The sequence below is a fragment of the Trichogramma pretiosum genome, unplaced genomic scaffold (genome assembly GCF_000599845.2).
Source record: "Trichogramma pretiosum strain Unisexual culture from Peru unplaced genomic scaffold, Tpre_2.0 scaffold12, whole genome shotgun sequence".
In the NCBI taxonomy this organism is placed as follows: Eukaryota; Metazoa; Arthropoda; class Insecta; order Hymenoptera; family Trichogrammatidae; genus Trichogramma; species Trichogramma pretiosum.
The window spans coordinates 717,193-732,757 of record NW_019641690.1 but is presented as its reverse complement, the minus strand read 5'-3'; the positions used below and the strand labels follow the sequence as shown (position 1 = coordinate 732,757).

General features: G+C 36.3%; 2 protein-coding genes across 8 annotated transcripts; one reads left to right on the top strand and one right to left on the bottom strand.

Annotated features, from left to right (window-relative positions):
• The first annotated feature begins 3,219 nt into the window (after positions 1 to 3,219).
• Positions 3,220 to 5,607, top strand: LOC106649792 (histone-lysine N-methyltransferase NSD2-like). Of its 2 annotated transcripts, none has more exons than XM_014367415.2 (4): positions 3,220 to 3,961; positions 4,116 to 4,362; positions 4,436 to 4,829; positions 4,895 to 4,986. In XM_014367415.2, exons 1-4 carry the CDS (start codon positions 3,893 to 3,895, stop codon positions 4,896 to 4,898), a joined length of 714 nt encoding a protein of 237 aa, XP_014222901.1. In that variant the 5' UTR covers positions 3,220 to 3,892; the 3' UTR covers positions 4,899 to 4,986. The 2 variants fall into 2 exon arrangements, with proteins under 2 accessions (XP_014222901.1, XP_014222900.1); XM_014367414.2 differs by having other exon boundaries at positions 3,738 to 3,961; positions 4,436 to 4,812; positions 4,895 to 5,607.
• A 396-nt stretch (positions 5,608 to 6,003) lies between these two features.
• Positions 6,004 to 15,369, bottom strand: LOC106649838 (insulin receptor substrate 1-B). 6 transcript variants are annotated; one of them, XM_014367487.2, is made up of 9 exons: positions 12,855 to 15,369; positions 12,628 to 12,782; positions 12,260 to 12,542; positions 11,636 to 11,752; positions 8,999 to 9,525; positions 8,491 to 8,900; positions 7,953 to 8,382; positions 6,825 to 7,675; positions 6,004 to 6,741 (listed from the first exon to the last, which is right to left on the bottom strand). In XM_014367487.2, the coding sequence occupies exons 1-9, from the start codon at positions 13,234 to 13,236 to the stop codon at positions 6,243 to 6,245; spliced, it is 3,654 nt and encodes a 1,217-aa protein (XP_014222973.1). In that variant the 5' UTR covers positions 13,237 to 15,369; the 3' UTR covers positions 6,004 to 6,242. The 6 variants fall into 6 exon arrangements, with proteins under 6 accessions (XP_014222973.1, XP_014222976.1, XP_014222974.1 ...); XM_014367490.2 differs by having other exon boundaries at positions 12,894 to 15,369; XM_014367488.2 differs by having other exon boundaries at positions 6,005 to 6,741; positions 7,953 to 8,367.
• Between the last annotated feature and the right edge of the window lie 196 nt (positions 15,370 to 15,565).

The window sequence follows — 15,565 nt, the reverse complement described above, 5'->3', positions numbered from 1 at the left end:
CGAGTAGTTCCGGTCATTTTTTGTTAAGTAAAGAATCGCTTCAATTTCCTTACATTATAATACTTTTTTTATTTGGCTTAAAAAAACAGCAAAAAGGCTGAAAAAAAAACGTTTGTGCAATTTTGAGATATGCGTTTCTGAATGGATACTGAATATCCGTGACACAAGAATACATTTTTTCGGATGAGAAATTTTTTTTAACGAGTTCTTACGCCCTAATGATTACAAAGAAAATCGTGTTGAAATGCTATAAATTATGTTTTAATCAAATTTATTCAATTACATTTCTATGTCGTCAATTTATTCAGTATGAGCGAAGCGTTGTTTAATTAGCATATATATTTAATAAAAAATAGCCACAGTTTCTTTCTCGTTTTTGTAGACATAACTTTTCTTTGTTGTGAGATTCATGTATTATAGATTCACAAAATCCAACGTAAATTGAACTATAATGTTAAAAAGAAAAAAATAGCTGGAGTAGACGGGTTTTTTTTATATCAGATGAAAATTCCTGTAAGGAGCGAACGACACTGAGAATGAGCACGTCGTGGAGAAATAAGTAATTCTATGTGACTTATGATATTCTAATAAAATCCAGGCGGTGCTACCGGACAGACAAGGTAGACTCTAGACAATTGCTTAATTAAACAAACCACAAGATTGACAAAGCATCGGACCTCGTGACTATTTTCTCTCTAAGAATGTAGCACTTGCTACCGTGTGGATTACATGTGGAGATCGAGAAATGTCGAGTCCTATTACTTCTTTCTATCATTGCATCGACATGCTTCCTCGCTAACCAAAGAAACAGGTATATATATGTTTGTAGGCGTTAATGATCTTGAGCTCCCGGTCTTGATCATTTGTCATACTCTTAATCCTCGGAAATGTTTGTATTTCCCAATGACAATGATTTCTTGTATGCTTCACGATGAATAGCATGTGAAAAAGTGGGTGTGGCCTTCGATCTAATAAAAATTTTAATTAGCGTGTGTACGCGTGAAAACATAAGAAGTCTCATACGCCGGCGTCGCGTGGCTCTTCTTTTCTCGAATTTCAGTGCAAATTACCTAATCTTTTCCCGTTCAATTTGCATACCATTTTGCTAGTCTCTTGACTTTATTGGTATTCTTTGCTTTTTCCGATGCCCAGGTTAATCCAAATTTTTAATTATTTACAGCTCAAGAATTGACTATTTATTTATGTAAGTGGAAAAAGGCTAGTTACGCATGCACGAGTTAACCGATATTCATAATAGAAATGATAGAAGCATTTTCTAATTCAAAGTCATGAGAGTTGTGCCTTTTATACCAAGTTTTTTTTAGCACTTGAGCTAATTCACATACAAGAATGCACGAAATGTTTGAAGATATTCATGTATAGTTCAAATCCAACAGTTTGATCGTATATAGAATTTTATTACATAAATGCTAATTTTGCCGTATATATTAGAAATACGTGATACTTTATTCAGCTCTAGGTTGACATTCAGTTCAACACTTGTTTTCACTTGCTTTTCATCTATGTCTATTTACAGCTTTTGCCAATATTTTCATAAATCACGGCAATTGAGGACGTTTTTTATTGCTGCGCTTTCTCTTCCTCCAACTACTGTTCACACCTGAATTTCACATTTTCGTACATCGTACAAACTTCCTAGAACATCAATCGAATCGTTTTAATTGAAAAATTATAATGTTTTAAAATGAAGTCAATAACTCTAGACGAATTCAAATGATGTGAAACCAAATATCCAAATCCATCGATGGGTCCCTTGACTCACTGCAGAGAAATGTATCTTTGGAACTCGTGCTAACTTCTGTAAATGTATTGAAACTGCAGCCCAAGAGCGCCTAGAATACAGAGACTTGTATGAAAACCTTTGGATCCATAGGGTTGGTAGAAAGGAGATAATCAATATATCAAGAACGAGATAAAGCTAGGATAATCGCCCTTGATCCAGTTGGTCTTTGCGTCGCTTAGATCTTTTAATTGTCATTTCGACTCTCATGAGCAACGATTTGCAAAATCCTCCAAGATTCTCTGCAGCTAATTATAAAAATTAAATTTATTTATTGTATTTTTCTTATGACACGATTGAATTTCAATTTACTCATAAGAAATAGCATGGAATTAATCCAAAATTGAGAGCGTCACAAGCTATGCAGATCACTGAGTGAACATTAATTTTGTCTCAGAGTGATGGAGGGCGTATAAGCATTAAGTGTAGGAAATTCTGGCGATCTATCCGGCAGAATTAAAGTCCACTTGGTGTAAAAGATAATTGTCATTTTTTTAATTTCTAAGAATTGGTAAATTTATTTTTCTGATCGATCCTAGCTTAAATTGTATTAAAAATATCAAAGACCAAATTATTACTCCTTAACCCTTTAACACCTGAAATGACCATTTTTGGACAACATTTATAGCGATGAATTACACCGACTAAAAATTGTTTTAAAAACTTTTCAGATATCATTTCTTACGTAAAATTTAATGTAATTTTCGAACCTGGGGTCAGAATTTTCAAAAATTTATTTAATAAAAAGTTATAAACAATTTTGTAAAATAAAACATGACATTTCAAGAAAATAATCTCGTTTAACTCAAATTTCAACACTTAAAGAAGGTTCGCTCGTGCGTCTCACGCATATAGATTTGGTCAATGGCATGTATACTTTATTGTAAAATCGTTCCAAAAATTCTGAAAAAAATCAGGCGTGTTCTTTGATCAATTCCAAACACTTTTTGTTCTATAACTTTTTCTCGTACAGTCGATGGTAATCGAGTAAAAAATTGTCACATACAAGTCTTCGGGAGTCATATTTATGATCGCCATATTGAATTTCATAATTATAACTATTTTACAGTAAAGTATACATGCCATTGACCAAATCTATTTGCGTGAGACGCACGAGAGAACTGTTTATAACTTTTTATTAAAAATAAATTTTTGAAAATTCTGACCCCAGATTCGAAAAGTACATTAAATTTTACGTTAGAAATGATATCTGAAAAGTTTTTTAAACAATTTTTAATCGATGTTATTCGTCGCTATAAATGTTGTCCAGAAATGGTCACTTCAGGCGTTAAAGCGTTAAATATAATTTTTCCATGCGATAATATCTGCAGAGGGCTACGTATACAGGCCGGTTTGAACACTAAGTGGACATTAATTCCGTCGGGTACACTGAAACGTGTATAAGTATAGGGAACTCCAGCATTCCACTCGACAGAATTAAAGTCCATTAATTGAACATCAGTCGGTTAATTTTTTTATCATGCAGAGATATTTTGATTTATGTATAATTTTTAATAACATTTTGTGATACATTAATTACGTAAAAACTTTTTAAGTTTAAGTGCGAATTTTGTAAATACGACCATTAGTCGTCAAGAAACAGTCCGTGCAGAATCATTTAAGCAATTTCAGAATTTGGAGTCAAATTTAAATGCGTGAAACAACTTTTACCAAACATAACCTATAATAGGACGCAGAATTGTATCGTTTCGATTTCGGAATTCGGAGCAGTGTGTACACTGTACACTGCGAGAGCAACAGTCTGCTGGATTGTATACTTTATGCATGCATGAGTATATATAGATATAGTAATGTACCTTTAACCTTATACGTCGACTGTCGAGTTACTATAACAGTGAATGCGGAATGGCGTCTCGGAGCTCGCGTGTGTGCGCTTTAAACATGTAATGTAGCAGTAAGCTGAATACGGAGTCGATACCTATACCATAGGCTTGTATAGTTATATCATAGTTGTGATGCGGTCTTGTTTATAAATGTTTTTCACTTCAGAACAAACAATCTTGACTTGAAAAACAACATTTTGCCATAATTTTTTGTCCTGTTATCGTTAATTTTTGTATTTTCTCAATTATGGATGTGGATAGCGAAGAAAATGTGCAATATAGTAAACACGATAAAGAAAATGAAAATACATCACAAGTAAGCTGTTCTAATAACCTAACAAATCTTCATTCAAATTTTTTCCTCTAATAACTATTACTTTTGTATCATAAACAATATTTTTGTCAAAATTTCTGAATGCATAATACAATTTTTTATAAACTTTTTAAATTAATTTTTCAATTTATCGTAGGATAATGCTGAAGTTCCTTCTGAAGAAGTCAGTACTTCAGAAGAGGAGTGCGAGGAGTCTCTCAATCAATCAACTCCAAATCAATCGATGGTGAGAAATGATGAACCTTTAACATCGGAAGAGCTCATCAACACATGTAAATGGGAGCTAAATCAGTTAGCATGGGCTCGAATGAGCATTTACCCATTTTGGCCATGCATGGTAACGCATGACCCAAACTCGTTACTGACTTACAAGAAAGTTTCAAGTAAGAAAATTAAAATTTTTTTTTTCAAATCACACAATGATCTAATAATAATTTTTATCATTATTTTTACAAGCTGTTGGAAAAATGAAAAGTCTTATGATACATGTTCACTTTTTTAATGATCATGGTAGACATAGTTGGATCCCATCACATCACATGATTCCTTTTTTGGGTATAGAAGACTTCCGTAACAAAGCTAACCAAATTACCAATGACGTACGCAAAAAAGAACCGAAATTTGCATCAGCATTAACTATTAAACCAAATATATTTCCTACATGGCAAAAAGCAGTGGCTGAAGCTATGGATGTTTTATATGAACTTGATTTGTCATCTACTGAAATATTTAAAGCAAAATTAAAAGACATGACTAATAAGGTTTCCAAAAGTGATGAGAAAACAAGCAATAAAAGAAAACGAAAAGATGAAAGTATTAAAAGTGTTAAGAAGGTAGATATAGTAGATAGGTAAAAAATAAGTCAAAAATATTTTTACAAGTTCACAAATAGTTTGAACAAGCTCATATTTGCAGGTAAAAGTTAGTTTGTCATCTTGTGATACCTTAGACCAAGTAGATTCAGAAACCAATCAAAATGATGACGATGAAAGTTTGAGTCTAGAACCTAAATCTCCATTAAGTGATGATGCTCGTTCAGAAAATATGAAAAAACAAAAACGAATCGCAAAAATGATCAATAAATTGCAGCCCCCAGATTTTGAAGTTTATTATGATAGGAATTATTTTATAATTAAACAACAGAATAGTGAAGCAACAGAAGCAGATATTAAAAAATATTTGAAAAACTCTTGGGACCAAATGTCATCTGAAGAAAAATTCAAATATCGTGCCCCGTACAAAGTTGATAAATAATCATTAGTCACTGAACTAGCAAAAGTTATTTAAACATTACATAAAACTGAATGTGCCTAAAGTAAAGCTAGAATTGTAAAAATATTAATTTGTATATTTTTAATGCATTTGGTTCAACTTATAATTGTTGAAACCTGCTATCGATCAATTTTTTAATTAATCAATTTATTGGTCATTTTAAGTTGATTATTTGTGTGCTCAAAAATTATCTAGATTCTTTCTACTATCAATAAGTTCTTCCTAAAAATGAAATGATTAACATAATTTTTAATGTGCTATGTTAAGAATGATTTAAGTATATATAATCAAATGAATGGAAATGTGAATCTAATGAATTTGTTTACTTAACATTAGTAAATACCTATTACCTGAAACTATGATTTTTTAATGTGAATTATTGTAATTATTATATTATTTTTGAAAAAATTGTTTCATAATGTATTCTGATAAAAATAAACAAGACTTGATTTATTGGAAATTTTCGATTTCTTTATCCAGTTAAAAGCTATCTCATTAGAGTCTAGTGATGAAATAATAACAATATTTTTCTGAAGAATCTTCTGGACTACACTATAAACAATCAATTGAATCAATTGATCAATTGAAAATTTTTTAATTATTTCAAAGGGTATATTGTCCAAAAAATGATATTCAATTGAAAATAAATGACAACTACATGTTTATTTAATGATCGTAAACATTATATATATATATTATTATATATATATATATTTATACATATGACATATTTTCAAGTATATTTTCCTACAATTAATCGTTTTTGTATGTATACATGATTATTTGAATTTTTGAAATTACATACATCATTTTCCTATTTACAAGGTGTAGCAATCATTTCTGATAAATTGTTTACTGCAACAAAATTATCGGAAAGATTTCAACACCATAATGTATCAATTTTTTGGCGGTATCTCTTTACAAATTAAATGTCTTTCATATGACTGCAGCGTATGAAGATGCGTTGGCATAAAACATGTAATGAATTAGTCTAAAGTGGTTTGAGTTTAGCAAAATCAATTTCTGCATAGGTGAATCCTTCTTGAGCAGGAGAAGGCGAAACTGGAGGTGCACTAGATACCTCTGGCAAATCAAGCTTGGCATAATGCAATAATATTGCACCTGGTTGCAATTTTTCGTAGCCTTCATTGTCCACAGGACAAGGTGTTGGAGTCGTAACTGGGGTCGGATTGATCTTGGATGAATCTTCAACAATTTTAGGTGAAGTGGGTTTTACAGGTTGTACAGGTTTGAATCCTGAAGCTGTTGGGGTCATCGAGGCTGTAACTAAATGTGGCTTCGATACAGTCAAGTCTGACAATCTTTTTGTAATCGGGTTCAATGTAAAAGTAGTAAGCTCTTTTGACGTAATCGATTGATTCGCAGTTGTTCGCAGAGGCTCTTTAGCAACTGGGCTGACGGGTTTATTTGAAGTGCTACAAGCTGGCAGAGTAGCTTGATACTCGAGCTTTCGAGTAACGACAATTGGCCTGTGACAAAAATAAATTTTATTTCAGGCATCGTTCATTTTGATAATCAGATCAGCCATTATTAATGTATGTAATTGATTTACCTTGTGAATGACGTGGTTGTGGTGCAAAAGTCATCGTGCATTTTTTTCGATATTGGGCAACCATCGACACCCGGTAACGGGCTTGGTGCCGAAATTTTTCTGCTTTGTGAAGAAGGAATAACAACAACAGTGTCTGAAGTAGCATTGGTATTGCTACTGGACGTATTTCTCTGTTTCGTTACATTTTCAAGTTTATCCTCAGGAATCAAAGAACTGTTAGGAATGAGAGGAGATATCGTGGCAGATGAGCTAGTAGGTGTAATTTCGGGAGTCGAAACAGGTGTGAGGGTAGACATTGTCTCAATTGGACTGCTATTTGACAAGGGCAGATGAAAATTGGCTGTGCTCATCGATTTGCCAGCTGATTTAATGGCAATTGGCAAAGAACATTTTTTCTTGCGGTTTCCATATTGATTCTGGTTATGCTTATTTTTGTTTGCACTCATGTTCATGTAATCTTGATCTTTGTCCGACTTTCCTTTGAAATTCATTTCAACGTAACCATCGGGTGCTCGTCGAGGTTGCGGTAAGTCTACTGGGGCCGTTCTCATACCACCAGGTGGTCCATTCATATCCATATAATCGTACTGACTAAATGATGATATTTGATCAGGACTCGGTTTGGACTGAGACCAGCTTTCAGGAGCACTTTCCATTTGCATATTCGGTGACTCTGATTCCTTAACAGGCTTTAAAACTGTTGATGCCTGTGTTATCAATGGCTTGTGATTTGTAACTATGCCCATTGAATGACTCTGGTTTTGATTATGGTTGGCAGTGGCAAAATTGTTGTTGTTGTTGACATTATTGTTTTTGCTGACGCTCATGTTATTATTGTTTGTCCGATTCATCTATATGATCGAATAAATTGATTTAATAAAAACATTTGCAAATGAAAATGGAATGTCAACAATATTCATCAATTAAATTAATAAACTAACTAAATGCTCATGAATATATTAATGGTAGAAACCCGGTTAAAGATACGAAAAGAAAATACTTTATATTATTAATTGTCAAGAATTTGGGAAATTTTCAATCGTGAATGTTTAACTTTAATTTACTGGCTTGAATTATACCCAAATAATAATAATATTAATAAAAATATAAGTGAGCCAAATGCCAAACCTTAGATGCGCCGTTCATACTGACATACGAGGCAGTGATTGATTTTGGTGGTTGTCCAGGAGACATGTCGATGTAGGAACCGGCACTAGTGGCAGTTGGGTACGCTTGCGAGTGCGACTGTGAAAAAGACGAAGACAGAGTCGGTGGATGCATTGGTCCACCCTTCGGTCGACTAAAGTCCATCTCCATGAGGTCCTCCATGCGGTCGGCAGAGGCTGGGTAGACCGCGCTATGTCCCCAAGAATTGGATAAAAGTGGAGCAGAGTTGGATTTGCTCGTAATGTTCTGAGTGTTCTCAATTCCAGGCATAAGCGGGGCCGTGACAACATTCAAGCGAGCAATTTCTGGTTTTCTGGCGCGACTTCCTACCGAAAAGGCGCGCACCCTCATCGACTCTTGCTGGGCTATCTCGAATCTGTTTTGCGGAAAACTTTCGTTTAATTATTGCAAAAAGTCTGCCAGTTGCTCGATCGGGCTTTCAAAAGTTTACACGCGAAGGTGAGCGACCTGGTCAAATAGCTCGTTGGAGCAAACAAACCTGTTCTTGCGATGCCGATTGGCAGGCTCCGGCCTCGATCCAACGGAGTAAGCTCTCGTCGGCCTAGACTCCTCCTGCGTGTCGTCGATAGGCGATAGAAAGCTCGGCACCTTTTCCAGGTGATACTCGGCGAAGCGCAAGTCGGTGCTGGGCGTTCCCGAGGTCACGGAGCCACTGCTGCCGTCGTCTGAGAAGTGGCCGTTCGCACGGTGATGAGCACCGATGGGATCCATGTCGACGTAACTCGTGTCGCCGAGAGGTGCCATCGGTACGTATCCTTCGTGCGAGTCGTCGACCAAGGAAGAGGTTCGCGAGTGCGAGTGTCCACCCGTCGCCGGGCTCATGGGCATGTACACGCTCTGGCCGGGACTCGAGCCGCTCGGGCTGAACATCTCGACGTAGGAACTTTGCTGTGGAGAGAGAGAGAGAGAGGATCGAATTCACGTTCAAGTCGGACCGTGGAGAAAGGGACAATGAAAAAGTTGGCGAGTTAAAAATGTCAACTGACTTGCGATGGCGAGCAAGATTTGAAACTAGAAGAATATTTGTGCGGCTGGCTACTGGCTTGTGACCAGGGCACGTAGTCGTCGCCCATTTCCTCGAGTATGGCCGGCTCGTCGGGTGTCAAGGAGTGACCGTACTTGCTGGGATGATGAGCACCGACGACGTCCATGGCCTGCTCGCAGGAGGCCTCGTCCATCGAGAGCGACGAGCCAGTGGAGTCGGTCGAGCAAGCGGCCGACACGGTGCTCAGAGGTAGGGAGCCGACGACGGGCGGCGAGCCGGACATGAGCTTCGTGTGCGTGGAAAGCGGCCTGCTGCTAGCCGTCGTCGTCGCCGTCGAGGAGCCCGCGCCCGAGCTGCCGCCCACCAGCGTAGAGATGGTGCTGTTGCTGCGCTCGTGTCCGGCTATCACCGTCGTGATGAAGTTGCCGCTCTTGTTGGTCGTACTGTCGGCGCTTTGGCCCTCGCCGCTCGTCGTCCCGTGACCTCTCGAGGGCAAGCTGTCGCACCTGTCGCGCGCCACTGGCTCACCTGAAATCCCAAGAAAACACCTTTCAAATACAGAGCAAACTTTTCCTAAAAATACTAGTGTTCTTTTTATTGCGCGAGGATGCACTTTTTTCGAGTATATATTCAGTTGCAGCCACCGACCACGCGTACATCGAGCAGCCCGTAAAGCCATAGTTGACGCTGCTCACCATAGCTAGCGGATAGAGATTAGCTTGAGAATATCGCTCGGGTTACTTGAGAGTGGCATAATCGAATTAATTTTATTGCATCTACCGTAAGCATTTAGAACCATGTTACGCGATTATTACCGAGACTTCTCTCGTTAAAAATTACCACGTATCATGCACATGGAGAATATTCATATGACAAAGCTTAAGCCGATTCAAATTTCAATTTACAGATTAGCTACACTGTGTACCATTATGTAGTAGTATACGAAATGATTCTTTATAAGTTATCGATTTGGACAATTATGTACAATATTTATTTCAACTTAAATTCAATTCAGCAAATATCTTTGATGTTTATGTCGTATTTTTGTGATAATTTAGCACATTGATCGATAAAACATCAAGCTAGATTTGCATTTGAATTATCCTAATAAGGAATCATTTTTATTCGGGTTATCGTGTACTCATATATGAACGATGATTTATTATTGAGTATAAAAAAAAGTTTTTCGAGAGAAACAATTAAAAACGTTTTTTCTTCGTCAAATACATGTCCAGTTTTTTTCTATTCAATTAAAGAAACCGATATTCAAAAGATATGGACAATTTTTTCAAGAATTATCTGAAATTTCTATTGTATCTTCTTTTTACTAGATTCCATTTGGACTATAATTTTATTTTTCTACTGATCAACACATAAGATTGTTCGTAAAATATGTTGTACACAGTAAATCTCAGAAGACGCCGTGAAAAGTGTTCATTTTTACTAGCATCCCCCCTGTCGTGCTTCCTCCCCCTCAACATTCATTTAATGATTCATAATTTATCTAGGCATTTAATTTTTAATCTATTTCAGGTTAATTTTTACTACATTACAATTATTTTAAAGGTTTAAATACTAATTGAAAAAACGTAGCAGTTTTATACCTATTAAACATGCGAGAAAAAGCAAGAGATACTTCAAAAATAAATATGATAAATCATAGAGTTTTACAGAAATGAGAAAAATGAAAAGTGAGTGTTGAAGATTGAATAATCGAATGAAAAGCTTGAAGCCTTTAACACAGATCTTTCACATAATTACATCTCATGGAAAGCAGCAACATATGGGAGTTATGACAAAGTTCAGTGTCATTTAAACAAATTGAAAAAAATAACCATTATATCATATTGAAAAGCGTAAATCATGGTCTATTCAGGAAATTGCTAATGCTTTTGATACAACTAAAACTATAAACATTAATGCTAGAATTAGCAGTAGCAGTAGCATTAATCATGGCATCTGCAACATTTATAGAAAAAGCGCACAAACAATCATATAGTAACACATGAAATGAATGGCTATAAAACTAGTACTAATAGTAAACTAGTATTAGAATCAAATATATGTAAAAAATATTTATACATGGCCATTTTTTGATTTATAAGTCTCTTAATATATTTATCAACATACTCTTAATGAATGTCGTAATTTTATGTGGTATTATTATAAGTAGATTATTAAAGATGTAGGAATCTATGATTTCAAATTTACAGATGATTTCAGAACTCTTAAAAGAGTGTATCTGGATCCTTTTCAATGATTCAAGTAAAATATTTATCTTAAGATTGCATGTGAATTTTGTTCTTTTTTATTTTATCATTTTCATTGCTACATTTAAAAAATGCTTGATTTTGAAAAGATTATGTAATAGGATTAGCTTGATATAAAAACTATTAAGTTGTTAAAAACTTGTTACTTTTAAATTTCCAAAATTCTCATTTATTAATTTCTTTTTTTACTTCATTTCTAAATAAACAAATCTTTCTTTGGTAACTATATAAAATTTAAGATTGAAGATTTATAAGCATAAAATAATAGATTGGCATTTTTGATGTCCATACAGAGTTTAGAAAATTAAATGAACATTGAAATGAAAGAATGGAAAATAAAAGCATATAGCTGATGAGACAAAACAGACCCATATATGTATTGGGAGAAGAAGTGGTTTGAGATGGACTGCACTCAGAAGAGGCAAATGCAGTAATGATCTGGTCTTGGACAATTTCCACTTGATCCTTGTATTCCTTCTTTTCTTCTGTAATGTCCGTAACTCTTTTTTAGTAACTGGTAAGTTTACTTTTAGTTTTGATTGCACATTTTTCATTATTTTTTGCTCGTTTTAGTTTCATTATTACGTTCATAACTTACTAAAAGCAACTTTATTAATGAATAAAGAATAAGAATGTGTTTCTTTTATGAAGAGTAATGTATGGTAATAATACAGAGGAATTTTTGAACTAATAAAATAGATCATCAAGACTAAGTATTTAACATTGAAAATATGCAAGAGCTATACATAAAATAAAACAACTTTTCCAAATTATAATGATGTGCTTTCACAATTTATTTTCTATTACAATGATGAAAATGTGTCAGCAAAATATTATAAAATGATGATCAAAAATTGTTCCATGAAAATGGTGAGTAATAATAATATTGTAATACAATGTAAAAATGATTGCTAGTTGCTGGTTATTATGCATTATATAAATAAATTTATAATATGTAAAATGTAGATATATATGAGGATATGAAAACTTACCCACAGGTGATGAGTTTTGCAGTTTCTGTGTGGTATGTCTTCTTTGAAGTACTGATATTGGTTTGCTTGCTTCATTAGCAGATGAACTTCTCATTCTTTGTTTAGGACCTTCTTCCGATTCTATTTGTTCATACATCATAGCGCTAACAGTAGAATGCATAGCTTTACATATATTAAAGTCTTCAGTTTCCATCCAAATTTCTCCACCGCCAGTAACAGCAGAACGTCCAACTTCTAAGTAGAATACTTTACCCATGCAACCACATCTTCTTATTTGTTTTAACTAGTGCAAATATAAGAAAATTGTTATATTTTTGATACACAGTTATCTAATGCCCAAAATTACAAAAAAAATATTGAATACTTACATAGAATAGAGTACTTACAGGAAATTCCAGGGTATTTTCCTTCTTAACTTCTTTTAAAATAACAGCTTCTTTAGTGAGACAAAGTCTAAAGTATCCAGCTCCACCTAATTTATCACCAAGACCTTTATTTTGTAAATGAACTGTCCAAACATGAGCTAAAGCAAAGAAGAAAGTTATAATTTATAAATGTATGTTTACAAAGTTTATGAAAATACAAATAAATGTACCAAATATTGGTTTAGGTGGTTCTCCATCTACAACATTACCATTTTGTATTCTGAGTAGTTGATACAACCATAAATCAAGTTCTTTCTGACTTTCGAGAACAAGACAAAAGCAATCATCTTTGGTATACAATGCAATGACAAACTTGTGTTTGGTATCCCAGCGCTTATTGATATTGAAGCAGCTTTTTACAGTGATGCTGCGCTTGGGAGGGCACTTAGTTTCAAATTTCTTTTTGCTATCATAGTACTCAAGGCAGGCTGGGTGCCCAACAGATTCATTTCGAAGAACAAAATATTTCTTTTTAAGAGTTTTTAATTTTTTAAGGTGTCCCTCAAGAACGATATCACCAGAAGACTGGCACATGGGACTGGTAGAAAACATGATGGAAGGTGTTGCGTTTAGATTACTTTGAACATGAGGACGAACGAGCACGATTGGTGCGTTCGTCCTAATTGAACTGTATAAGCCAGCAATTTTGGAAAAGTGGAAGTTTGCGATGAAGTAGCTTTAAATGACCTTGTAACTGCTGCTTTAAGAACATGCATGAGGACGAGAGAGTGGCTTCAAGAGCCAATAAGAGGTCTGACTCGCATGTCTTGCAGATAAGGGCCACGTCAACGGTGGCAAAATTTGCGATGCGTCGTTGGTTGCGTGTAGTGGTGGTCCTCAGATGCAACACGTAGCGAGTTTACAGCAGCTTGCGCTGTCACTTGGTTGCAGTTGTCAGTTTGGTGAATGCACACGCTGCAAATTCGAGTTTTAACGACGACAAACGGGCCCGTAGAGCCGACTCCAGCCGGTGCCGACGTCAGCCAAAAGCAAGCGCGAAGCTCCGGGTCTTAGAATGGTCTCGCGACTCTATTCGAAGATACTTATCGGAAATAGATACGTCGAAAATACGTTGTAATTTTGTTCTCGTAGCAGCGTAACAGTGAAAGAATAGCGATAGGCGCGTAACAGACTCACTAATCAGCGAGGGCCGTCGCTTATACGGATCACGGACAACGGAGCAGTAGCGTCGTTGGGCTGGGTCGAGAGCCGTTGGCTCTGTTCCAGGAGCTGCTGGTGTTGTTGTTGCTGATCTGCCGTTCACAGCTGGCCGCAGCCCTGGAGGCTGCTCCGACGCGTCGCCACAAATAATGTCTCGAGTCCCCGCGCTCGCAGTCGAGATCACATGCGGAACACTGACGAGCTGACGATATCTCTGGTCGGGTCACGGAAAGGCGCCTATATTACGTTTTTGTGTGTCCATCTTGGAAAGGTCGTGTGTACAACGCTGACTACGATGCACACTAGGTACTCAGTACACAGTACACAGAGAGCAGAGAGTGCATATATACGTGTGTATGTACGCTGCTATTATACCTACGCTGAAAAAGCAGCTTCGCAGTTGTAAACAACCTTTGCGCAGGCGTCGAATCTCAGCTTGTATGCCTGTATGCGTGTGTATTTATGTTCGAGTACGTATACCGACACACAGTTTGCGCACTCAACACAATGACAAACTGACTAGAGACGACGCTCACGGCTAGAATAGGCATGTACGAATGTATATATATGTGTAGCACTATATATACGTAGTTGTTTTGTAGGCGAGTTAGTCGAGCCAAGGCCCGACCCCCGAGTCCAGACTACACGATAAATCGGAGTAGCGGTAATGCGCCGTGCTGGGTTGTTTTGTCCGACGATGCGGACTGCGAAGCTCAGTGCTCGGCCGCGGTCAGCTCGAACTGCACGTAAATACGTAGCGATGTTTGCGACGAGACTGTTACAGTGGCCCAGCTTTCGAGGCCCCCAGCCGCGTCTTTGGCTTTGGAGCTCAACTGTCACACTGCACTCTCGGTCGCAAGTGCAACCGAGTCGTACGCAGCTTTTACTAATACTGCGTCTCTTCTTTAAAGCGCACCGACTCGCACAAGCGCGCACAGATGTTTTTGCGAGCTAAATACGTATAGATCAAGTAGGTAGTCGTCGCATTCGCAGCAGTCGCTAGTGCGCTCGAAAGCTGCAGAGAGCGAGGAGCGCGAGCACGCTCTAGTCTCGTGAATGGGGATACTTTTATTCATACCTCGATTCGCGTACAACATGGGCGTGTATGCGTAAGAGGTTTTGCAAAAGCCGCGGCGACAACAACACCGCATCTCTGTATACCCTCTCTCTGCACTGTGCCGACTACCGAGACTCCGTTGCTTGCCATTACTTTTTAAGCACGAGTCTCGGATCCGACTTTCTTGCCACTTTCCTTATCTTGCAAGTATGTGTCAATATTGATCGAGTCGATTTTATTAAATTTCATGATCGCTCGGAGCTTACTATCAGGACACCATAATTATTGAAATGCAGAAGATTGCGCTCTAAACGCGTTATCGGTATTACTGATTATATTCAATAAATAGTAAACAAGTCCATGTATTGTGTGAAAAGACAATTAGTTTTATTTTTTTTTCTGCGCTTTTCATTTTATCCATGATAGTTCAAACTAACTGTTTTCATTGAACCAGATAAAAGGTGTAACTGAAATTACCGAAAATTCGTTGAACTTATCTCAGCAGTAAAATGGTTTAATAAAAATCATAATTCACCAAGATTTACTTTTTTTAGTAAGTTTATTCAATTAAACACAAATGACATACAATGTATTACATAAAAAAATATATCTAAAATAATATTTTTCAACTTGACTATAACTTATACTAGACAGGAAAATAAC